The 26,701-nt window shown below is 43.6% G+C and overlaps 1 protein-coding gene across 1 annotated transcript in view; it reads right to left on the bottom strand.

Moving 5' to 3' along the window:
* The window catches only part of LOC147661164 (prolow-density lipoprotein receptor-related protein 1-like), an 887,002-nt gene that overhangs the window by 524,779 nt on the left and 335,522 nt on the right, over positions 1 to 26,701 (bottom strand). Inside the window, exon 5 of the mRNA XM_086951270.1 lies at positions 24,232 to 24,345. Coding sequence (XP_086807396.1) covers positions 24,232 to 24,345 — 114 coding nt within the window. The remainder of the gene's footprint in view (positions 1 to 24,231; positions 24,346 to 26,701) is intronic.

Genomic DNA, 26,701 nt, shown 5'->3' with positions numbered 1-26,701 from the left:
CACTTTTGTCAATAGGGACAGACATGCCGATGGCACGGAAGTCCAAAAAGCAGTTGATGACATGGAGCCTAGTGGGTGGTAGTGGCTGGCAAAGCAGCTCTACCCGTGCCCCCTGCCTGGGAAATGATAAACTGGCATGGCTGGGGCTGCACTGCCCAGATAAAGACAAGTGAATGATCGAAACAATGGTCTAATTCAGGGGACACAGGTGGTACTCCCAGCTGGTCATTGAACCTCGATTTTGGAACTCTGCTAGAGGAGACGTTTGACCCATATGGAAGATATGGCACCTAGATACTGCTTGGTGGTCCATGCCCGGTAGCCTCTTACCCGCCTTTCCCACCCCACTTATATTAATGCTTAGGGCGACAGGACATTGGCCTGGACCACCATCCACAGCCTATGCAGAAACCGGAGAAGATCAATACAGTAGGTGCACCAGAAGTGGCAAAGTGACGGATATACCGGGAAGGAGCGAGGACTGTCCTGAAACACCAGAGCCCACAAGCAATGAGAGCTGACTGCCAAAGAATAGTTTGCGTGGATGCTGGGAAATAAATTCAACACTTTATCACTGGAAAATAACGTAGTGCAGTTAGACCTGTGAAATATAAATAAGTACTCTCCAGTTACAGAGGAGGTACTGTGGTTGACCAGTGCAATGGCTGACCTGTGAATAGTGCTCACTGTTGCGGACCACGCCTTACGCCTGAAAGACAAGCTTGAGGACCAATATAGGAGAAGCTATCTGATTTACTGGTTTCCCAGAGCCAACAGACTGCCACCCCTGAAGATTTCCTTCAGCAGTGGATCAGAGACGTCAGACAATCACTGTACATCTTGCCAATGTTTATGATCGAGAAAGCACAGGGGGCTCTGGCCCCTGTGCCGCTCCCAAATGCCCCTTCACAGGCAATCATTGCGAAACTACAGAGGCCAGGACAGGATCCTGCAGACCGTGCACATTGCAAAAAATCCTGGATATGAAAATTGTGCTATCTGCATTTTCCTGACTAAATGCAAAAAATGCAGCAATTGAGTCAGACATTTGCAGCGGTAAAGCAAAAAGTAGAAATCGTGAACCAGATGTATCTTCTGCTTTTCCCTGCTACCTTGAATTCTTACATAATGGCAAGACACACTGCACTTCTCCAGAGGTCTGGGAGTGGATGGAGGTGGACAACAGAACAGGAGCAGTGTTAATGACTGGGAGAGCTGGCTGCTACCTGGGAAAGTCATGCAGGCACAAAATGAATGATATCTCACAGCGAACTGAGATGGATGCTGCTGCCCTATTGGAGTGCTGGTGGTCCGCGCATATGGCACACTTAACTTGGAACAAAGTGGGACTCCAGACAGGGCATGTTGGTGAAGTGGGCCTTACAGTGAAGGCCTCTGATTGCCACAGATACCATGCCACCCCACCTGACACATGAAACCAGCCAGCTATGGTGATGTGCGAATTGCAATGGCCCTGATCAGAGGGGCTGGGGAGAACTAAAAGTGGATCTGTGGGGAGGTGCAAGGTGGAAGTAGGGGCGACTATGGAAAAGTGGCTACCAATGACAAGCTGGACCTTCAGGCCGAATGGTTTCCCTGCAACTCTGCTGCACTGTAGAGTCAAGAGCCTAGGATCTCTCAAGGGCCACCTCACCCCATAGCCGGGACAATGCCCCATCCCCAGTTCATGGAGGGTCCTGAGATGCAAAGGCCCTCCACATATTCCACTATGGTTAGTTTCACTATATAGCAGCCTAGCCCCAGCTCATTCATTAGGAACCCAGGTTCAGACATACTCGCCACTGTTTGGAGTGAGATGGAGATGCACCAGTCACACAGCCCATGCAATACTCCACATGAAGTCTACTACAGCTGCAACATTCAACACTTGGAGGCCACTGGCGATCAATTGAAGGGGTGGGGACAGGCAAGAACCCCGAGTGAAGTTCTGGAGAACACTAGGGAATGGCCACTACAAGAGTAAACCCTACAGATAGCCACATGAAATATGTGCGATCATAATGCCTACACAAAATATTGACCACAGGTCTATCTGAGACACTTTGGCATAGGGATAGCTATAGTCCAGGTATGCACCTACCTTACAAGTCCAAAAGGAGGCAGTGGCAAATGGTCTTCCACGTACTCCTCACAAGATAGAAGGGTCATTATTTGGGTGGCTCCGGAAGTACTCTTCCAAAATCAGCAATCCACTGCTGATTTGATGGGGAACTTTTAGTATAAGGTCTACTGGACGGAGTGGAAGTATGCATGTTGGATATGTATTCCCTGAATACAGACAAGAGTTTCTTTGATTCCCTGTACCATCTCACTCCCATATATTAACCTGCCCCATACCTGGGCCGGAGACTGTTCTAGATGGTAACCTAGCTAAACTTCATACTAAGCTTGAAAGGACTGCAGCATTAGCAGACATCGTGCAAAGATTGAACTGCATGGATATCAGGTGAGTCCTTCACTCATGATAGACAATTCTCCTGCTACTCACGTATTCACTATACATAGCCAGCTGGACTGCATTCTGGTTACTGAAGGGCTCAGCCTTTAAATACGGAACACCTGTTGCCGGAACAGTTCTCAGACCATTTCCCACAGGTCCTTAACTATGAGGACAGTGGCAGACTGGTGCCGGTTTGGTAACTGCACTGGAGGCACTTTGATGTGGTCTTTCATCTACGAAGACCTGGGCAACAGAATGAAAGGCACTGAAGGCAGTCTATAGGGTGAGTGCATGTCCAAGACCCATGGGATCAAACATCTACAATGCACACCAATGAGACAGGAAATCCAATTGGCATGCCCCGAGGCATTGGGGAGGGGGGAACTAAATAACCTTAGCAAGCCGGACTATTTTAAGCGAAGGAGAGACATGGATTGCCTGTACAGACATCCTTTGTGAATAAACACAAAAATTGCAGCGTGAAGGGGACAGGTCCTTGCATGTCTACTATAACAAGAAGGCCCGACTAGTTAAAATGGACCTTGAATAAGCCAGCGGACTACAGCGATAATTTAGTGTAAAGGATACTCTGGCTAACTACCTGCCTTTCCTCTATGAATAGCCGGAAGCACCCACACTACAGTGGATTCAAGCATACTTGGAAACCCTTCGGCGCCACGCCTTCCCTGGTTAGATGTGGCAGCACCAGACAGTGAAATCACCAGAGAGCATGTGTTGGCTGTGATCAGAGTGCAACATCAGGGCAAGACTATGGGAGTGGATGGCTTACACTCTGAATTTTACCAAGCATACACGGATATACGGACAGATACATTGCTTGAAGTGTATCTGAAGGGGAAGGGGAAGAACCGCTTACCAGATTCCTGAAGAGAGGACACTATAGTCAAAGTATCTAACCCTGATAAAGTCCCTATGGAACATAGAAATGAGCCATAGTTCATGTTGCATGTGGAAATGAAAATCCTCTCCAAGATACTGTCCACAGGCTGCTGCCCAGGGTAGGAGCTCTGAAACACAAGGATCAGTGCAGATTTATTCTGTCCTGAAGCACACTTGTGAATATACGACAACTGGGCTACGTCATGGCTGCAGCAGAGGAGTCCAGGGAGGAGTGCTCCTTAGTGGCGCTTGATCTCAAAAAGAGCATTTAACTAATTTGGCTGGGAGTACATGTTAGCGGTACTGCAACAAATGGGATTTGGCGAGATTTTCCCGAAATGGGTGGGGCCCCTATAGAGACTTGGTTGTTATGGTCCGAGCTGGTTGCCTGACATTCCCATGCTGGAGAGTTGGAAAGGGACAAGATAGGGTTGTCTGCTATCACCACTCCTGTTCGTTACAGGAGTGGTGATCTGGCTGCCACAAACTATGCATCCCTGGGGTGTGCAGACTGGTACTTGAGTCCATGTGTTCTCCATCTATGCAGATGATGCACCCTGAGAGTCTATTCAAATACTTCTGAGGTGCCAAGACATTTTTGCAGAGCTTTTAACGATTAAAATGCCATTTTACTTGTGAGGTCTGTCATGTACCTGGGTCATGAAGTTAGAAAAACATATTAAACGGAACAAAGATTTTAGTTTCTATCCGAGAAATCCCACCACCCACTTGCAAAGAGATTAGCCCCTTCCTAGGGATGGGTGACTTCCACTATAAATTTGTGCAGATCTTTGCTAGTAAGACATGCAGCTGCTTACAAAATGATAGTCAATTAAAAATGACATTTGCGAAGTTATTTCCTTGCAATGGTTAAATTGTTAAACCCGCTCAATAATGACTGATTCAAGTGGGAAGGGTTTATAAATTATGCGCTCACAAATTACCAGGCCTGGGCGTAGTTTTGCTATGATGACCTACACGAAGCAACACAAACCTCTGCGGAGTTCCGCAAGTGGCGGAGTACAGTGCGAACTGCCATTCGCCCTGATCTTCTTGCCACTTAAGTATAGATTTTACCCAAGCGGCAGCTAGCGCTCGCCAACTACGGAGCTGCAAAGTGCATAAGACTCTGAACGGAGTTCACCTAAATTACAAATAAAAGGTGCCAAATCAACTATCCTTTAATTCATGTTCTTTTGCCTTCCGAGGAGAAGTTTCAAGTGATTGACTTTCACCCTAGCCAACAAAGCCGCATTTTCTGCTCAGACAGCAGGTGTGGGGTTCAGAATTTATATTGCAGGGGGATCATAAACCGCTCACCAAGGTTCACTCCTTTTGGTGCATTGGAGGCCAGCCCACGTGTTGCCAGGACTTTTGAGAGTGCTTCACTATAACTATATGGTGACGTATATTCCTGGTACAAATAATAAGGTTGCAGACTTCCTTATAAGGTTTCTGATGCCTACGGAAGTTTGAGTGGGATGAGTATTGTGACGCTTCGATGGACCGTGTGAGCTCTAGTGCGATTCTAGAATGGTGAGAAGAATACGAAAGTGACTCAGTCTTGGATAAGATTAAGGAATATGTGCAAGTTGGATGGCCAGAGAAATGCCAATTATGAGGATTGTACAAAAAAAGTTTGGGAATTGTATGGAACTTCGTATTCTTTACATAATCCTTTTAGTGGGATGGTAATGATGATTTGGATGAGTAGGCTGTGATGAAAGCAAGTGTACGTGAGTGAGGGCCCACCTGTTCATGGTTAGAACGTGGCTATGGAGGATTCAGCCTTTCTGCCTCCTACAGGGCAGCTCCTATGGAAAATACGGACTACAGTTCTGATCTTCAAGAATATTACTAGAAGTGGCAAGATGGTAATACAACCAGAGAAGTTGAGACTTGCAGGTTAATGTATGGTGCTTGTTTGTCTTTTCCAGTGGCATCTACAATTTAATTGTTCTTTGTCAGTGTAATGTACAATACAACTATTTATGTTATCCTTCATTATATCCCATTAAGGAGCACTGCTAGTATGGTTTGCTCTGTGTTCATTCTAGGTTGTTTTAAGTGGGAGAAGTGAGTTAATTTTCCCCATGCAGAGTTCTCCACAATGTGATAGTAGGTTCAAAATGTGGGAGGCAAAGGAATTTAAATGCTTAGAGGTTATACTTTAAACAGTGTCAAGAGTTGGAAGCTCCATGCGGATTGCCTGAATGCTCATTTTTCATCCAACTCATGCTACCGACTCCATACAGCTCAAATGATTTACATTTCTACACAAGAATACTATATGCAGCTGAGGATGGTTCATTCTCAGGGTAAATGCAGGATATGTACCTCCAAATGTTCCGAGAATGGAACTGCTAAAACTCTGGAGAACGGTTAACAGAATAAAACGTAGGGAGAACTGACTGATTCAATTCAATTCAATTTCAAAAGCTTTTATTCGATTTGTACATACAAATCATACAAGCATAAGTACATAGTTAAAATATTAAAATCACCATATGAACTCTCATAGAAAAGGGTGATAAGACAATGTGCAAAAGGTTAGAGTGCAGCAATTAGTAAGTAGTCTTGTCTCTATAAGTCAACATATTATAAAATACAAGACATTCTTAAATGAACAAACTAGGGATCAGTAGGGGTTACTCAATAGGCCTTTCCTGGCAGCTGTACATCAAAAATTTTTAAATAATCATAATATACTGTGGACCTCTACAAATATGAATAATACCTTAATTACAAAAATTGATATAAAATTTAAAAGCGTATATATACAGACAGGAGTGTAAACAGTAATAGCATCATAAAACAATTCCTGGCAGCTGTATAACATAAGTACAGACAGGTAAGTATAAAAATTTTATTATAGTACAATACTTTTCCTGGCAGCTGTACATTTTAAAATAAAAGTAGCCAAAAAAAAGCAAATCTCCTCGTTCTGTAATGAGGATAAAAATATCAATGCTGTTTGTGTAGTACGAATATTGTATTTAATAAAAATTGGCTTAAGGTATTTTAACCTGAAAAAATGAAAAAATTTACAGAAAAGTAAGAAATGGCAACTACTCTGCCGGGAAATATTGTCACACGGACAGGGTATGTCTGAACTGGTTCTTGTGTTTGGAAAAGCAACCAGGTGGTGAACAATGCCCAATCTGACTCGTGTTAAAACAAACTGATGAGAGGGACTGATTCAAAAGCACATTCACTGGGCTGTACGCCTATGATCTAGCATTGGATCGAATCAAAATGCTATCCATTAGCTGGAAATTTAAACCAGGCCCTTCAATTCAAGTAATTTGTGTTTTGGGAATCTGCCAATTTTAAAGTGCCGATACAGTTTAAAGGGGAGGAAGACACTGATTCAAGTTTTCAAGGGGGCACAGAGTTAAAAAAAAAAACGTGTCAAACTGTCCTTTTGATGACATCTGAGTTGTAAAATCCATTTTGACATTCGCTAGATTGTACTATTTCCTATAATCCATTCGCTGCAATACAGCATCAGAAAAATGAGAATCGGAGTGAAGACTTAAAACTCTAGCTTAAGCGGAGCAAAGTAGCTGTTCACACGGTAATATTACCAGATAAAGGAGAAATAAAAATGAATTGCATCTATATCCCTACCTCTCAATGTGCAGTCTTAAATTCTTCTGCAAGCTTCAGGATAAAGAGAATATGCATGCCCCACACCCCTATGTTGTTCATGATAGATAAAATCAAGTGTCAGTTTTCTGGAGGCTGACCATTTGGAAAGAAACCAGCATAATAGTGGTTTCTAAAATAGACTGGTAATTAGATGGTAAAATGTTAGGAGCTGCTGATCACCTTCCTGAGTAGGTGCAAGTAGACAGAAATCAGTCAGGAGGAACTTGTGTTTCCCTTTCAGAGAGGCCTTGGCATTTCAGCCAAACTGGTCCTGTTCCATCAGGACAAAGGCAGATTTGCATATGGCTGGTACTGGTTTGAGGGGGCATTGTGGGGAAAACAATGGACTGGATTGTGGAACAGAATAATTAGCAGTAGCCGAGATGAATTTATGTAATTCACCATTAGCTTTTATTTTCCTTAGTCTTTTCTGTACATACCTATGGGCATTTTCTCTTGTATAATTAAAAAGTAATGTGGACGGAAGAGTCTTAAATAGAATACTGAAAATCCATCTATCCCATCTGTGTAGAACACAATCTGGGATTCAACAATTGCAGCAATTCTTCTCCCCATAGCACCAAAATGTCAATCCAGACCAGAAAATTGCTAAACTCCTCAGCTCTCTTGCCTGGGCTTTATTACTGTTGGGTCCCGCAGTTAGAGTAATCTCAATCTTGCAGACAAAAAAACTGTCAATTTGAGATACAAAGTACCTAAGCAATCGCTATTTGAAGATACATCTTTGAAAAATGAATGTTATTTTTTTATTGCTACAATGTACTAATTCCTGTACTCCAAGGGAAGTATGAGACCTTTTCCACTGAGCTCCTGGTCTGATGTTCTTAGAATCTATTCCAACAGCAGTGTTTCCCATCGTAGCTTCCAAAAAACATTGCTGCACTGCTATTGACCGTATACTCATGTACTTAACTTTCCACAAAAAAAGTGTGTGGGCTGCCTATGTGCATAAGATCCTCCACAGACCTGCACTTTTCAGAAGAACCCAGATGAGCTCAGAACATCTGTAGTTCAGTGTTACATGAGGTAGGCCTGCTAGTGCATTATGTAGGATACACCTAGTGCAAATATATCTTTCCAGATGTGATTGTGTTGACGCCTAGTCTTTAGTTGGACCAGCTAAATAAAATATGTATAGTACTAAAAGAACCATTTTATTTCACCATCTCTGAACCGGTCCGATAACTCAAAAGAACTCAAAAATTCTAATGGGCATATCCACCCAGATTGTCTGTGCTAGAAAACAATGGGGAGCTATGGGATGTTCTGGAGATATTGTGGCTTGTTACAAAATATAAATGGCTGCTGCGAGGGACATGGCCTCCTGAGGTAAAGGACCTGAATGTATGTGAAAGTCCTCTACCAACTTTTTTGGCATCAACGTTAAGGTAAACTATCAGGAGAGCAGTGGGCCCAAGCCTGTCCCAGGTAAGTTGAGATTCAGAACCTACTCAATGACTGGGAGGAACACGTATACAAATCACTATGTGTAGGGCCACTGCCCATGGCCTAGGTGAATCACTTAGTGGTGATAGCAGCATACCATTTTGTGTAAAGTTCCACTATTATGTGAACCCCTGAACCTTGTGCTGACACTCTTGGTATGACAAGTTTGTGTATGTTCAGTAAGGGGCAATTACTGTCACCATATTATGCTTTGTGTAAGATTTACACTAATCTGCACCGCATGCACAAATATATAGCGATTCTTACATTCATGTAGATCTTAACTGATGTAGGCCTCAGTTTGACTCATGTCAAAATTAAAAGGTCTGTATTCGGTTTTTTCCCTCCCCCCTCTTATTTCAGAAGTCCAGTTGTATCAGACCGGTTTTAATGAAATGTATTTCATGGATTAACTTTTTGTAGGTGTTCCATGGAGAGCTGAATATTGAACTGCTGCACCTGCACAAAGAACATGCTGACCGCTTTGTATCTTTCTGCTATGAGATCTCCAAGATTGTGCAGCAGGGTTCCAACGCGCAATGGTTGGGAAAATGACTAAAACCAGCCCATGAAAATGTTGGAGCTATATTGGTACTGTTCAGGGGGAACCGTAGAGAGTTTTCACCTGAGATCTATATTTTAATTGTGCGTTGCTGAGTTTTTTAGATTCAGATGCCCTTTTCACTGAGGAGATGCTTCTTTGCTCCTGCCCGAAGAGTTACTACTGGGCAAATCTATTTGCACTTAAGACTTTGATTCTGCCTTTACAGGCTTTACTTGTCGACACCCCCTGCCTGAATTCCCTCTAAAATTTCCGGAATTTTCCTAGCTTCGCATAATAGGGCACTACCCTTTATGGGAAGCGGAGCTTGCACGATTTGCTTTATGACAACTTTAAACAACTTGTCTTTGCATTTGCTATTTCAAAGCAAATTCTACTGTCATTCATGCATGGACTACTGAATTTCAACCACATTAAATGATTTGAGTTTGTAACTTTACTATTCTGCTAATAAACCTTTATGGTTTGCAAATCTGATACTCTTGGTCATCACTGAAACCTAATGTGCTTCACTTTAATATACTTTGGATTTGGTGAGTCATGCCTCAGTCCGGGACTAAGGTATGTCTGCTTGAGTGTAGCTTGTATTTAAGTTTGTACCAAAGATCTGCATGGTGCAAATCTAACTGCAAAACCAGTATTTAGTACAAGTAAGTTGGTAGAGATGTGTCTGGTATGTTAGTGCTGGGATCCATTTTGGACGGCCCAAGGTTCAGCATAGGACAATTAGGAGTGGGATATATCTTCATATAGTGGAAGTGTATGACTGCATTCCTGTGTCTGGACATCAATACACTCAAGTTGAGTCTAGACAACGCTGCCTTTAGAAATTCAGTGAGGACCTTGTTAGCAAATGGCTGCCGTTTATTTCTTCCAGAGCACTACCATTTGGAAGATAGTACGCAAAGACTGCTTCTTGGCTGAGCCTACCACTTGGTCCAATTACTTTAGGAAAGCAGACTACAACCAGGTGCACAGATCTGTTCCCTTGTTCTATATACTCCTTCTGGACAGTTCCATTGCTACCAGCTATAAGAGCCAACAACTAGCACTAAGGCTGCGTTTTGGGCGATTCTCTTTCAAACATCTTTGACTGTTCCACAAACGAGCTCTGAAACTTCAGACACTGGATCCATAGCCTGTCTAGGAAAGGACTGTACAAGTGGGAGCCCAACCTCTAACTTTGTTACAGTTCCAACTTCATGACCAAGAGTGCCCTGTACAGTACTCCGCAAGCCTAGAGGTGAGGGGGTGTTAACTGAAGTATGCACAACTTGTTGGAGAAGCTGAAGCTCTGCCCAAGGCTGCCAGACTGCTCAGTAAGGTAAGGAATGGGGATGGCCCAGCAAGGAGACAGTCCAGAAGCAGCCGGCTGTGGTGCCAGCATAGGAACAGCCTATGTTATGGACTGCTCTCGATAAAGCAGGAGCATACCCATGCTGTGAGGGGATCAGTATCCCATCTTATCCTGCCTGCAGCCCACCGCATGCAGGCAAATCACACCCAGGAAGTAACCATGTGCTGTCTGGCACCTCTGGAATACTTGAAGACCTGGTGTTGCCTACCCCAAGCAAATACAGTAGAGTGAAGGACTGAACTAGGTCCACAGTTCTGCAGCGGAAACATTGAATGTTACATAAACAACCCCATTTTGGCTACAAACTATCTAACTGAAATAAAAAATACTCTGCGTGGTAGGAACGGATTGTACTACACCTGTGTCTAATCTATGCCTACGCATAGAGCATTAGTCAGACTCAAACAGTTCACAGAATGGGGGTAGTAAGCAATAGTGGGTGCAAATGTTAAACAGGGAATAGTAGGTTGTATCACAAACCAATAGCTAAGCCCCGAACAGTGTGGTATTACTTTTTGCTGAGTTAGTAAAAAAACTACTTTTAATGAGAGCAGCACGGAGTCGCACAATGGATTACTATGGTTGAGCTCGGTATTCTCTCCTACCCCATGCCCCAACAAAGTCCCAGAAGAGCCTACGACTGGTATACCTCACTACCCTGGGAGCCAAGTGTGAAACAAGTACTTTGGCTTGTTTGCAGAGTGCTACTAGAATAGATCGAGCCAATAGCCCATACCCCAGCCCAGCAGTTTTTATATACCCTGAGGGTTCCCCTAAATGAGGTCTGAAAATGGCTCTCCAAGTATGGACAGGGAGAGTTACACAAGGATTGAACCAGAACTGAAAAAAACGCTATCCATTGTCCTTTTAAACAAGGAGGCCACCACTATATTTCCTACAGCAGAGTGCAATTCTCTGCCTCGATAGTAAAGAGAGAGACTTGTGCCTAAAGAAGGTAGTCTGAACATGCCTCGCTTTATTTACCAGCTGAAGTCTGTAAAAGATTATTGCCTGGTTTGACTGTTCGTGGAGTGACAGATTTCACTCCAGGCCAGCCTGCTTGCCTTTTTCCCTGAAGGGGATTTAAGCCCCGAATAGTCTGCATTACACTGATCGTTTCTGGAGCTAATCATCGTCAAAGGAGTCTTATTACAACTTTCGGTGGAAAGGAAGGGCATTATCATTTGCAGTTTTCCAAATTAAAATTGCAGGCACCAACAGTTTATTTGCTATGGCAAGGACCTGCAATCATGTGGCAAAGGAGGACTAAATGCGGCAGAATTTACTAAATGAATTGGCAATAAAATTCAAAGTATACGGCATATTTTGTGATAGTATCAGTTCATTATTTTGTCATTTTTACATGCTTTCTCGCCGTGCGAGAAGGCAGAAACAAATAGTAGAGAACTAACATTTGTTTCTGCCTTCTGGCACAGCGAGAAAGCAGAAGTTCCTGGTTGAGAGAGTGGGCGGCGTTACTCGAGGGCAGGGGGGAGTGGCTTTCCCACTGTTGTTAATACTGTCCGTTTGGGTAGCCTGAGAGGCTGTCCAAACAGACAGTATTAACTTTATTAATAACAGCGGGCAAGCCGCTCCCCCCTGCCCTCGAGTAACCCCTCCCACTCTCCCTGTTCTCTGTATGCTGCAGCATACAGAAAAATGATGTGGTGTTGGGGCAGCCGGCTGAACCAATCACAGCGCTGTGGAAGGGGAGGGTGGCTGCCTGCCTGCAGCCTTCCTGGGTGAAGACTCGGAATTCAAAAGAACAGGACGGCGTCGGCGGGATTGTGGAGTCTGGGAGTCGGAACTTGAAGGCGGGAAGAAGGTAAGTTTGACTTTTGAATTATTTTATTTAGGTTATTTATCCTGCTTCGATACCCCCCACTCCGCCCCCTCCACTCCCCACATGTAATGCCGGCCGCGACTGATGCACTTGTATTACTTGCCCAGCGATTACTCACCGTTTTGGGTAGGTTCAAGCTCCAAAATTGGCTAACATGTTTCCTAAAAATGCAGTACTAAGAAGCCCTTTTGCCAGGTGCACTTAGTGTCGCCACCGAGCCCCTGGCTGCAGCCTGCTCCTCCGGATCTTATAGAGAGACTGTTTTTCTCAGAGTACGTGGTTTGCGGCTGCAGAGCCTTTCTGGTGGCGTGTTTACATGTGTTGGGAGGGAGCCAGGTGTTTACCTTCCTGCGGCTGCTCGCTCCCTCATGTCATGTGTTGTGGTGACGTTTGGGGCTGCAGGGCAGTATCCCCGAGGGAGTCATGCCTGTAGAAGGAGGCACGGCCTGCCAGCATGCCGCAGAAACAACCAACAAGGCAAGTTCTTGGGACGGCTCCATCTCGGCAACGACTCAGGAAAGATGGAAAGGCACCAGACTGCATCTTACAGCCTTTGTGTAAACTGGCTTTTTAAACTGCTTTTATTTTTGACGCATGGTTTAGAATTCTGAGGCAGTGCTTCAAATAAACGCATGGAGAGCGCTCAATTTGTTTCATGTTATGAACTTGTCTGCGCTTTCCTTTATGATGGTGGTTTAACAGCATCAGACCGTATAATGTGTTCAAAGACAGAAGACATTACTGGTTTAGTGGTTTTTACCAAGGACCATAGTGAATAGTGGAGTGTTTTTGGGTGTTAAACTCATATGAATTTAAATAAAACTCAACCAAGAAGATGTTTTTTAAGTAGCGTAAACTTGGAGGTCTGCGTAGTATTAGAGAGTGTGTGATATTTTTGCAGCATACATGTCAGGACATTATCCATACACCTGGTTGGTTTGAGCACTTCTCATTTTGTTTAAGTAACTCCGTAGGTTTGTAGCTCGCTCATGCATCTCACAGTTCTTAGCACCAGCAACTTAAGTTGATTATTTTTGCTTGAAAATGCACCATATGCAGTCACTAACCATGTCCACTCGATTTTCAATTTTTTCAGGGGGGGGGTCGGGTTCACGCGCCACACCCTGCCACTTTCAAATGTCACCAGCCGCCACTGTTTGCACTAGTTTAATATCCTAACATCGCAATATGCGACTGAAAGGTGAAGTCAACCTTTGCGAAGTGGCTTCTCTTGCACATCAACAGGCGTTGCTATATTTTTAGTAACTTGATCCATTTGCGCTAGAAACTTTTAAATCTGCAGATTTTGCAGTAGATCGATTATGTGGCGAATGAGGCAAATCCATAATTCTGCAAAAAAGCAGTGGTCGCAGAATCTTATAATCCCAGCGGCTTGATTATTGGATGATCAACTCTTATTCCAAAGTTCACTAGTTGCCTTTGCTCCAGGTTATAAATGCAGCACCCTGGAGTACAGGAGTGAAGTCTAGATGAAAATAAAAGTAAATGAGCTGCATAATGAGCCCAAGTCTAGCTGCAGTTTCAGCTAATTGACTGCTTTAACAATAGCAAGTGTTCCATAGTGTTCTTTACCATCGGGTCCACACTCCGCATTGTCTGTTCATTTTGCCGTTTAGTTTGTTTATTTAGTACTCTGCTAGGCAGTTTAGTAATAGGGCACGTTATTTATGCAATCATGCTCCTGTTTAGACCTTGGGCCTATAAATAGTTGGAGGACGTCTATCCAACCAGAAGGAGTCCCCTCTTCACTCTCTCCAAATTTGACAGGTAGCATTGAGAGATAGGCAGGAGTTACTACCTGAAATGGGTACAAAAACGTTACTTTCATGTATGATTCAGTTAATGTATATACTACCATGAGCCAGTTTGCCGTCATTACACTTTTCATGGTGTTCTGGTGTGCATTTCCAAGTTTAGGTTCAATAGCAATATAATACATCAGATTGTACCAACTGCTTCACAGCTTCAAGTCTCACTTTTTGTAATGCACATTTATTTTCAACTTTTCAATACGACTAGTTGTAAACTAATTTTTGCAGTATTCCCCCAGATTAGTCTTTAGCCGAAACAGTTTTTGTTTGTCATTGAACTCTGCTCACTTTACTCCTGCTAACCAGTGGTACAGTGCTTGTGCTTCCACTTTTAAACATAAAATTGGCTTATACCTCAATGGCACATTTAATTTGCTTAGAAGTCCCTAATATATGGAATTGCAAACAGGGCCTGTAAATTATATGTTACAAGTAGGCAGCAGCACTCATCATGCCACTCACTAAGGTAGCACTGTAAACACATCTCGGACCTACCACGGCAGAATAAGCGAGCAGTTCAAAACTTCCATTTCAACCTTGCAAAATAAACATTGCCAGGCCTAATCCGTCCAATTTTAATACATCTAAGCCACCCCCAAGGTAGGCCTTAAATGCCCACAGGGATTTGAAAAGTGGGAAACGTATATTGAAAGTTTTACTTGTCTTGGCAGTGAAAACCCTGCAAAGTTGATTTTCGCTGTAGCAAGGCTTGCTCTCCAAATGGAACCCACTGACTTACATTAAACACCTTATAATACTTAATTTGTTTGAGAAGCTAGACAAATAATTCAAAGACTCATTTTATTAGCAATTTAACCCTGAACTTCATGGTAAAGCCAGATTTATATCAGTATTTTGAAAAGGACACTTAGGAAGATGTAATTTTACTGCCCAAGCTAACTATGCCTTTCAGGCGGTGTCTAGTGCAACCTGGCGGGTTTATAGCTCCCCTGTAGAAAGCTATGCAGTGCTCCCGTACAGTGAGATGCATGCCCCATTGATGACAACTTTTCTCCAGACATTTTTTTACGTCTGAACAAACTTTCGACCAGGACAAACCTCGTCCCTGAACCCGACCCATGCTCAATTGTGCGTGAAAAATCCCTGCCTATCCACTAACAACTCCTCTCCCTACTCCACCCTCCAGTCCCCTTGGAGCTGCACCAACCAAGAGCATTTCCAAGTCCAGTAAGATCGGTTAATTGAATCAGGAGGTACAAGAGTTGCACGCCTCCCTCAACCCAAAGAACATTTTTTACTTACCTGTAAACTGTGGTTCTCCAGTATTGGTGTCTTTCATAGATTCACATGCTTGAATATTCCCCGAAGTGAGAGTCCCACAGTACATAAAATATCAGTGTATATATATACATATATACACATATACACACATAGTAAAATATCATAATTATACATATAAAATTTAATACATATAAAATATAGAAATAAAGTTAAAAGTAGCATAGAACTAAAAAGGCCCATAGAAGCCTTAAAGGGGGAATTCACTTTAGTAACCTAGCAGTGTCATAATAGTCCACATTCCAGCCAATCAGGTAGCAGCACCCTCTAGAACCTTCTCCTCTGAAGCTCAAGCCCTCAGATTTTCGTAGCACCAAAGAGAGCAATAGTGCATGAGGAGAAGAGAGCCTCTGAGGGGAGGAAGGGTGGGTCGCATGTGAATCTATGAAAGACACCAATACCGGAGAACCACAGTTTACAGGTAAGTAACAAATGTTCTTCTCCAGTATTAGGGGTGTCTTTCTTAAATTCACATGCTTGAATAAGAATAGAAAGCAGTAAACCAATACATGAGTCATAAAAGGCAGTTTAACACCAAAATAAGTAAGATTTAGTGCACTTATGAACATTGCATATATGTAAACATATGGCAAAGCCTTTTATGACAAGAGGCGGGAAGCAACAGAGGCTCACCTTAGTTGAAAAGATTTCGTAGCACCGCTTGACCCACAGCAGCGTCTGCAGCGTCAGTTGACTCCAGACAGTAGTGCCTCGTGAACGAGTGTCTGCTAGACCACGTCGCAGCCCTGCAGATCTGATGCAGAGGCACTCCAGCAAAGAGGGCGGTAGATGATGCAACAGCCCTCGTAGAGTGTACTCGCACCGGAGCAGAGAGACTTGCCAGCCCGTTTATGGCAGAAGAACTCCATCTAGTAATGGATTGTTTAGTGACTGGCTGTACTTTGCGTATTCGGCCGTAGGCCACAAAGAGCTGGTCTGATTTTTGAAAAGGAGTGGTGCGCTGAATATAGAATTTAAGGCAGCGTTTTAAGTCCAAAGAATGAAGAGAACACTCAGCGGGAGACTGAGGATTTGGGAAGAAAGTCCTGAGAATGACAGGCTCATTAAGATGGAAATCAGTAGGAACCTTAGGGATACATTTTGGATTTGTACGTAAAGAAACAGCATCCCTAGAAAATTGAAGAAATGGAGGTTGAATGGTGAATGCTTGAATGTCACTTACTCACCTAGAGGATGTAAGAGCGAGTAGAAGAGCAACCTTCCACGTGAGGAATTTTAAGTCTGCTGAATGGATGGGCTCAAAAGGAGGTAGGAGGAGCTGTGATAAAACCTGATTCAGGCGCCAGGCAGGCGGCAGACTACGTATGGGCGGAAACATCCGGAATAGGCCCCTGAAGAGCTGCTGGATGATCAGAGATGAATACAGGGATGTGGAACCATCATGACGAAAGCGAGAAATCTCTGCCAGAAAGACTGAGTGTAATGAGAGTCCTGACTTTGCCAGAGATAGGGAAAAAGGCAGGATTTGTTCTGGCTTGGCGTGCATCGGATCGAGGGCTTCTTTGCGACAGACACAAAAAACACTTCCATTTCAATTGATAGGTCTTAATTTTGGAAGTAGCACGTGCATGAGCCAGCACTTCCCTGCACTCGAGAGCAATATTCAAACGTGTGAACTCATTGTGCTCAGGTTCCAGGCATGAAGTTGGAGATACGCTGGATCCGGATGGCAAATGTGTCCCTGGTTCATGGTGAGCAGGTGAGGCAGGGGGCGAAGAAGGATCGGATCGCACTGGGAAAATAGAAGGATATCCGTAAACCATGGAAGACGTGGCCACCTGACTGCAATCAGTATGAAATGACCGGGCTGAAGCCTCATCTTGCGCAGCAGGCGGGGATTCAGAGGGAGCGGAGGAAAAGCGTAAACAAATTTGTTCAACCAATTGATTGCAAACGCATTCCCGCTCGATTCTCTAAGGATGCCAACTTGCAAAGCATAGGCATTTGCGGTTGGTCGGAGTCGCAAACAGATCCAGCCGTGGTTGGCCCCACTGGCGTAATGCATACTCCAGAGTCGGTTGATGGAGTTCCCACTCGTGATTGTCCGTATGTGATCTGGAAAGTCGGTAAGGGCGTTGGACACCCCGCATGTGAACTGCGGTCAGGTGGACTTGATGGTGAATTGCCCATGCCCAGATTTGTTGTGCCTGCTTGGAAAGCAGAAGAGACCTCGTACCTCCGTTTGGTGAGGTAGTGCATGCTGGTGGTGTTGTCTGTATGCACCAGTAGTGACTGTCCTTGTACCAGCATCCTGAGATTTTAGGGTTAGGAAGATGGCCAAGAGTTCCAGGCGATTTATGTGCCATGTGCATTGTACTGCAGTCCTTTTGCCCTTGACTGACAGGCCGTCTAGGTGCGCCTCCCCAACCCTCCAAGGAGGCGTCCGTTGTGAGGGTAAGTGTAGGAGCTGTGTCCTGAAATGGCCATCCGGCGGCGATGTTTGGAAGGTGAGCCCACCATTCCAATGCCGTCTGAATGCGGGGGGTCAGGTAGACTTGGTCGTTGAACGACCCAGAGATTTTTATTTAATTGTTTGTCCAACTCCCCTTGGACGACTCATATGAAGCCTGCAGTGTGGAATCAGATGTATGCAAGAGGAGGCCATGCCAGAAAAGATTTCAACATCCGGAAAGAAACAGACCTTTTTGACCGTAGAAGAGCGACCATCTAGATTATGCGAGCTTGACGCTCCTGTGAGACAAACACCTTTGCAAGACTAGAATCTATTAAGGCTCCTAGAAAGACTCTGCTGTGATGGGCGGATATGTGACTTTGTGATTGACGGAAAGGCCCAAGGTGTGAAAAACGGACAGGCGAGTGTGTTGTCTTGTTGCTAGACAAGTCTGAGCCTTTATCAGGCAACCGTCTAAGTAAGGGTAAAATTGAATGCCCTGCAAGTGAAGGAAGGCTGCCACCGGAGCCATGATCTTCGTGAAAACTCTCGGCGCTGAAAGAAGGCCGAAAGGCAACACTTTGAATTGGAAGTGCCTCGATCCGACACTGAAGCAAAGATATTTTCTGTGTTTGTGATGTATTGGCACATGAAAATATGCATCTTGGAGGTCGATAGTGGAGAGGAACTTCCTGGGATTGAGAAACTATAAAATTTCTAGTAAGGTCAGCATCCAAAATGTTTGGGACTTTATGAACTTGAGGGCCCGGAGATTCAGGATAGGGGTGCCACACTCCGACTTTTTTCTTGATAAGAAAAAAGCGGGAATAAAAACCCTTGCCCTGTTGTACTCTAGGAACCACTTCGACAGCCCCTTTCTGTATCATGATTCTGACTTGAGCCAACAGCTCTTTCAAATGAGCTGGCGCAGGCCAGAGGGTGGGCGGAAATTTGATCAATTCGAGAACGTGGCCCTTTAAGATGACATCCAGGACCCAACGATCTGAAGTTGTGTGACCAATTGTAGAAGTTTTGGGAGATTCGACCTCCAGTTTTCAGAGCCGGAGAACACTTTGTCCTGGGGAAGTCACTGCTTTTTAGAGGTTGTACCACCTCTGTAGTTATTCTCTCTCCAATAAGGTCTTGAATCGGATAGTCTATTTTGGGACAGATAAGTATCTCTGCTTGCTGTCGCCATAGGAACGATACTGGGAGGAGCCACGAAAATTTGAAGGTGCCTCTGCCACGTGCTCCCCGAAAAGGCTGCTTCCGGTATTGGAGGGTTCCTAGGCACTAGCAGTATCAGTGTCCTTTTTTATGGATTCCAGGGCGTTGTCGACATGCTTGCCAAAGAGGGAATCACCATCAAATCGCAAGTCAAGCACCCTCGCCTGTACTTCAGGCCAAAAAGCTGTGGATTTGAGCCAGCGTTTGGAGTTTTAAAACCGCTGCAACGGCAAGTTGTCTGAAGCCCGTTGAGGAAATGTCAACAGCGCAATCAATCTCCGAGGAGATCTTCTCCCCTTCTTGTTCAATTGCCTAGGCCTCGGCTCGGGTGGAATCTGGAAGCTGGGCAACCAAAGCTGCAATTTTGGACCACATTTGACGGTCATAATGACCTAGGATGGCCAGGGAGTTGGACGCTCGGACCGTTGTGGCAGCCATAGTGGTGAATTTCTTCCCGGAGTCTAATCGGCACCGTTCCTGATTTGGAGGAGAAGTCAACGGAGTTGACGGATTACGCAACCTCTTCTGTGCCGCCTGCGTGATGATAGAATCCGCTTTAGGGTGCGAACTTGAATGTTGGCGAGTCTGTGGGAGCCTTGTATTTCTTGTCAAGAATTGGGATGGTATGAACTTGCTTCTGAGGCTGGTCTTTGAAATCAGAGGAAGCAATCTTGTTGCTGAACATCCAGGGTTAAGTGGAAACGCTTGGCAGCACGCACCATCAGATTGTGGAAACTCCCAATGTCCACCGGCAGGAAAGCCAAGGGTGATGTCGGAGGAGTAGACTGTCTGGGCTCTATAGTTATCCCAATCCGCAAGGACGTCATCATCCTGGTGCACATCATAGTCATTATCCGTATCAGGCTGTGGACGAACCGGTGACCTTTGCGTTGCAGCAGATACTGACGCTGGATCCGAAGGTTGATGAGCAGGTGAACTAGGGGCAGATGGTGGGAATCTGCGATTGTAATCATCCAGCTTGTGTTGGAGGTTAGACACCAAAGACAACGGTATTTGAGTCATTGGTACTTCATGAGGTGCATCAAACTGATAGACATGGAGAGGAAAGAGTTCTCCAGTCATCATGGTCATCGTCATCATAGTCTTGCCATTTTATATAGAGTTCTGATGGACTGGACGCAGGACGAAAATAGTCATCAACATAACAAGCATCATTAGAGTTCTCTTCTGCAGACTCAAATAGTTTAATAGGACTTAAGTCCAGCGGAACTGGGCGTTTGATAACAGAAGCCGTCACCACTGTAAAAGTAATTGGAGTTGTGAGTGAGTGGTGTGTTGTATACTATCCAGTCTACTAGCTCACAGAGAATTGTAGATGGAAGTAGCAAAGCAGGACCATGTGTCGACGAAGATTTGGAAGTAGTCGACGGAGTTAGTCTTTCCTTTAGATTGTCGAAGCTTTTCGTGCCGTCGACAGCTCCGCCGACGATGAGGAGGAGGTCGTCGTCATCGATTCAGTCGGCGAGGATCGAGTCGACTAGCATCGAATCGAACCGTCGACTAGGATCGAATCGAACCGTCGACTAGGATCGAACCGTCGACTAGGATCGAATCGAACCGTCGACTAGGATCGAATCGAACCGTCGACTAGGATCGAATCGAACCGTCGACTAGGATCGAATCGAACCGTCGACTAGGATCGAATCGAACCGTCGACTAGGATCGAACCGTCGACTAGGATCGAACCGTCGACTAGGATCGAACCGTCGACTAGGATCGAACCGTCGACTAGGATCGAACCGTCGACTAGGATCGAACCGTCGACTAGGAGCGAACCGTCGACTAGGATCGAACCGTCGACGTAGTCTTTGTCGACTAATGCTTTTTAGCAAAATCCATCGACGAGACAGGTTTGGTCGCCGAGATCTTAATAATGGAGGAGATTGGTCTCACCTCTTGAAGCGTCGTCGACGAGGTAGACGCCGCCGTAATGGTGATCACTTTTTAGTATGAAGGAGTTCGGTCCTTAAAGTGGGAAGGCTGGACCTGAAATCACAATTTTACATGAAAAAAATGCCACCCACTGCTTATTTGAACCAGCTTTTAGTTATAAGCCACACATCTACTTGAGTTAGAAGTGTTTGGTATATTTATTTGTACCTTATATTCATCATATAGTCAAAATGTTCAAAGATTTACATGTCAGATAAAAAACACTACAAATATAACACATACATATATCAGTATGAACACAATTTTACAAATGAAACAGAGACAAATCAACAAGTCAATATGTGCATGTACTATACACAACCAAGCGTTCACATCTAAGTACAGACTATTGAAAATTACAGTAACCAGTAATGAAAAACTTGTAATTGGGACAATAATGGACAAAATCACACATGAAAGGAGATATCACGACAATTGAATTATAATATTCATTACAAAACAATAGTTCCTGGTCGTGTTAATTATTTTTTGTAAATGAATATGATTTCTATCCCCTTCCTTGCAGAAGGGGATAGAAATCATATTCATTTACAAAAAATAATTAACACGACCAGGAACTATTGTTTTGTAATGAATATTATAATTCAATTGTCGTGATATCTCCTTTCATGTGTGATTTTGTCCATTATTGTCCCAATTACAAGTTTTTCATTACTGGTTACTGTAATTTTCAATAGTCTGTACTTAGATGTGAACGCTTGGTTGTGTATAGTACATGCACATATTGACTTGTTGATTTGTCTCATTGTTTCATTTGTAAAATTGTGTTCATACTGATATATGTATGTGTTATATTTGTAGTGTTTTTTATCTGACATGTAAATCTTTGAACATTTTGACTATATGATGAATATAAGGTACAAATAAATATACCAAACACTTCTAACTCAAGTAGATGTGTGGCTTATAACTAAAAGCTGGTTCAAATAAGCAGTGGGTGGCATTTTTTTCATGTAAAATTGTAATGGTGATCACAGCGTTGACGGATCTCGTCGTCAACGGACGCGTCGACGAGCTAGTCTACGAGCCGGCGCTAGTTTTTGATGACGAGGGCACAGTTTGGGACTGCGACGCCAGAGAACCAGGTCCCGTAGGCGTAGAGGCTGGCAGATCCCGTGGGGAGACAGTTTTAGAAGCGTCTACAAGCTTTTTCCTCTTCAGGAAAGAAGGCATCTGTGTCTGACCCACGTTTAAGAGCGGCCTTAGAATGGAAAGAAGATACACTCTCCATATCAGAAGCTGGATTATCCGAAGTCTTCAACTTCTGTAGCCACAGGAGACAGGCCTCTCTATCTTTTAAAGTTTTTGAAAAAAAAGTCCTGCAAAACGTGCAGTTCCTCACCTCGTGGTCCGGGTAAAGGCATTAAATGCACTTGCTGTGAGGATCCTCATGAAAAAGGTGAAGCTTTCCACAAGAACAACATGGCCTGAATAAATGAGAAGAAAACTGAGCAGAGCTCAGTGAGACTCCCTTGACACGATGTGCGGTAGAAAACCTGAGGGCTTGAGCTTCTGAGGAGAAGTAGAGGGTGCTGCTGACTGATTGGATGGAATGTGGACTATTATATTGACACTGATATGTTACTAAAGTGAATTCTCCCTTTAAGGCTTCTATGGGCCTTTTAGTTCCTGGCACTTTTAACTATTTCTATATTTTATGTGTATTGCATTTTATATGTATAATTATGATCTCTATCTCTCTATATCTATATATTAATCACCAAAGTAATCGCGTTACCGAGGGCACACTTTGCACAGCTGGTGCGAGTTTCAGGGAAGGGCTTTCCCTGTAATTAATTCACCACCAAAAGGAATTCTACTCGCACTCCACCAGGATGTCGATTTTTAGCAGGTTTATTTTAACTGCGTACCATTGCAGCACAGGTGTGCTGCAATGGTACACTTAAAATAAACCTGCTAAAAATAGACATCCTGGTGGAGTGAGTATAATTCCTTTTGTGTATATATATATATATATATATATATATATATATATATATATATATATATATATATATATATATGCTATTTTATGTACCGTGGGACTCCCACTTGGACGACAGGGAATATTTAAGCATGTGAATCTATGAAAGACACCCCTAATACTGGAGAAATAGTTTTTATTGCCATAAGGATGTTCAGCATTTGAAATTAATGTTGCTCAGTGTCAAGATTATTTTATGTTCCATTTTGGATGCTTTTGGGCATGGGTGTTGAGGCTTTGATCTGCCGGTCACTTCAATGGAGCACTGCTAGAGTATCTCCTCCTGCCCCCATCCCTCCCTCCTCCCAGGTGCAAGCCCTGTGTGCTACATGCAGTCTGCCTTGTGAAATTACTATAGGAGTGTTAACCGGTCAGGGGGCGAAAAAACTTGCATAGCCAATTTTTGTTCAATTGCCTAGTACAAAGCCACGTGGATCATGCAGCAGGGGCGGTCCAAATAAGGGATGCAGCAAGAAACTGCAAATAATGCTGCAAAGGTGTTGATATCATTACTTTGTCATTTTTACATCAGTACCACTATGGGCAAATATTTCACCTTAATACCATTTTAACACTCAAATACAGCAAAAAACTGAAAGATTCAGTCAACATTTTCAATGGGTTTTCCACTGGACAGGGACACGTTTTGCCATGTCTTTAGTAACTTGAACCGTTTGAACTAGAAACCTTTGTTAATCATCTGCTGCATAATCTGCAAATTTTATGTGACTCATCCATAATTATTCGGAATACGCTGCGGCCACAAAATTGCATAATTCCTATGGCCCTGCCATAGAACAAGCTTAGCAAAACATCAGCGGAGGCTTGGGGCACATTAAAGCTTAAACCAGATTTTGGTATCCAGCTTCGTTTTTATAGCGAAGCGACCCCCTCTAAACCAGGTTAACATATGCTGTTTGTACCAGACTTACATTAATGTTCCATGAAGGGCAAATGTGACTATAATTACCAGTGACAGCTTTGGAGTACATACAAGGTCTCATAATGGGTGCACAAACAAAAAACCAGATATTGGTGCTAAAAGCTCAGTTGGAAGACATGCAACTATCGCAATAAAAAACAAACTACTTAAGTGATTAAGTTATAATATAGCAGCTTCTTGAAAACCGTGGAAGTTTTATTAAACAAATACACGTGTTCATTAGTTGGGTGTTTAAAGGCAAATACAAATAAAGTAAAAAAACACTGCCCAAGGCTACACGTGTAGATCGCACAAATGTTTGCCGTTAGGAAGTCTCACCGCAAGTCCTGCGCTCGTCCAGCCCATCTGCACAGTCCGCTGTCCCGTCGCAGAGAGAAGATTCTGGAAGGCATTTCACTCCGTCACACTTAAACATGCCGTCAGAACAGAGACCTGCGGTTGGGTGGGGAGAGGGAAGACAACATTAAATTAATATGGCCAACAGTCATAATGAATCGAATTACTAAAGTGTCTCCCTTAACACGAACACACCCTGTAAGACTTTGAAGTAAACCACTGGCCAAGGTTGAATGTGGCCCATTCCGATGATCACGGCTTGGTATGCACTTTTTTCCAGATTTATATAGCATGGACTTGAGGTGTTGAAGCGCTTTGCATGAGCACCAGTTACGTTACACAAGAAAACATTTTTTTTGGTAGGCACTGGGGAGATTAAGTGATTTACTCACAATCACAGGATGTGGAGTCTCGAACCTTGGTTTCCCAGCTCTGAAGTCGGCAGCTCTAGCCGTGAGACCACGTTCTCTCCTCGTTACCTGCAGTAGGCCACTCCTACAAAGACTCCTTCACTACACCTGGCCATTTGAGGGTATGCCGTCCTGGAGATGTCGGATCTGGCCCCTACTTACCACTTCTATTTGTGAGGCGGAGGAAGCTGAATAGTGGTACAGCACACAGGTAGAAGGGGAACCGGGTGGGAATGATCAGAAATAGAATAAAGGAAAGGAGAATGCGTCCACACTTGTTAAAGGTCCTGGGAGGTTCAAGTGAGGCGGAAGGGTCACTTGATACACTAGCAAGCTGCCAGTGCAAATACATATTTCACGACAATCAGTTAATGAAACACATGTTCTGGTCATACATAACGGCAGCCATTACAGAGAGTATCATAGGCGAGACCTAATAGGCCTAGTCTAGGTTTGACCAAGCTTCTACAGGTTAGATTTAAAGCAACAAAAACGAAACAAGTTGTCTAGCAAAGATCAGACACACTCCACACTGAAGATTACACATTTGAAAAAGAAAAATTGCATTTAAATGTTAATGCCATCACATAGAACACATTTGCATAAGAGTGTAGTGATGTGAAAGGTGTCAACTTTAAACATATTGTACTGTCATCTCATCTATAATCGACAAGCTTATTTCTGCCTGTAGGGGTGATAAGGTGTTTTTTCTAATTTTTAAGGCTTTGTATGAATAAAAACTAACTTTGGCTAACAAATTTTAGGCCCCGACTATCTTGGTGTGACTTCTCTGCACTACATGGATAGACTCAAACTTTATTCTACTGAGAAATAAAAATGCAAATGTGCTTCATGTACAAGGACAGCAACCTTCACAAGCTGCTCCAAATAAAGACGTTTGTAGTAATTCAAGGCTGTATACTTAGCTGTCTCAGGTGATTCTCACATGTAAAAAAAATGTGTTCCAGCATAGGTGATGTTTGTGGGAAGCACTGTGTTGTAGAATTAGGAGGGGTTTTCTAAATGTAGTCTGCAACTGTCAACTTAATCCTGGTTGATTCTGTTCATGAAAACCATGTACAACTGTACTAAATGTATGCATTCGTTTATTCAATACCATACAAGTGTGTTCTTTAGCACATGTAACATGAGCGCTTCTCTATTGATCTTTGGAGTTGAATCAGTGTTGGATTTCTTTCCCATTTTAGATTGATACTTTACTGACCTCAACTTTAAGTTCTTTAATTTACTTCTGTACATTAAATGACCTTTGCATTTTTAACCCCTTCGATGCTGGTGACGGAACCATTCCGTCATCAGTCACGGTTGAGCTGTGCTGATGACGGAATGGTTCCGTCACGACCACACCCTGTTCTGGAATGTCCAGCACCGGGGAAGAATCTGCGCCGCACGGAAGGTGTTAATGACTGATTTTGCCTATTTCAATCAATTGCTGCATGACTAGAGCTAGAAACTTTTAGGGTTTAAGACATTCCAATATTTCGGTTTTGTAGGACCAAATGGGTTCTATGCATCAGTCAGTGAAATAATCATTTAACATTGAGATAGTTTCAGCTGAAAGCATCAAAATACATACAGAATTACACTGCTTGTGGGCCATTAGCTGTGCACAGGGTAAGAGCTGTGGCGCAATAGCAAAATCTGGTAGCAGAGGATGGTTCTGATTGGACCTCTATAGGTAAATTTACCTTCAAGACAAAGACCTGTACCTTCATGGCTCCGCCGGTTTTGCCCGGAGATTCAAATTTGACCCTAATCCAATCTGCATCTTATTCAAGATGGCCCTACGGAGATGTCGAAGCTGTCCCGGGGTGCCTGAAGTCTTTTAAGTAGTATCAATAGGGAAAGGCAATGCATGTGAGAAAGAAGGTGAGAAGCTAAACAGTTGTGCATGTTGTGACTAGTTTGAGGGAGTTTGGTATCAAATTTGTTGAATTGTGAATATATACGTCATGTGATTTGTAGGCTTGTAGAGACAGTGGTGATAGTGTTGATGTTTTTCTTTGAGTTCCGAGGGCATA

The sequence above is a fragment of the Lissotriton vulgaris genome, unplaced genomic scaffold (genome assembly GCF_964263255.1).
Source record: "Lissotriton vulgaris unplaced genomic scaffold, aLisVul1.2 SCAFFOLD_746, whole genome shotgun sequence".
NCBI lineage: Eukaryota > Metazoa > Chordata > Amphibia > Caudata > Salamandridae > Lissotriton > Lissotriton vulgaris.
Note: the sequence above shows the minus strand (reverse complement) of the source record. Positions and strands in the feature narration are given on the sequence as shown.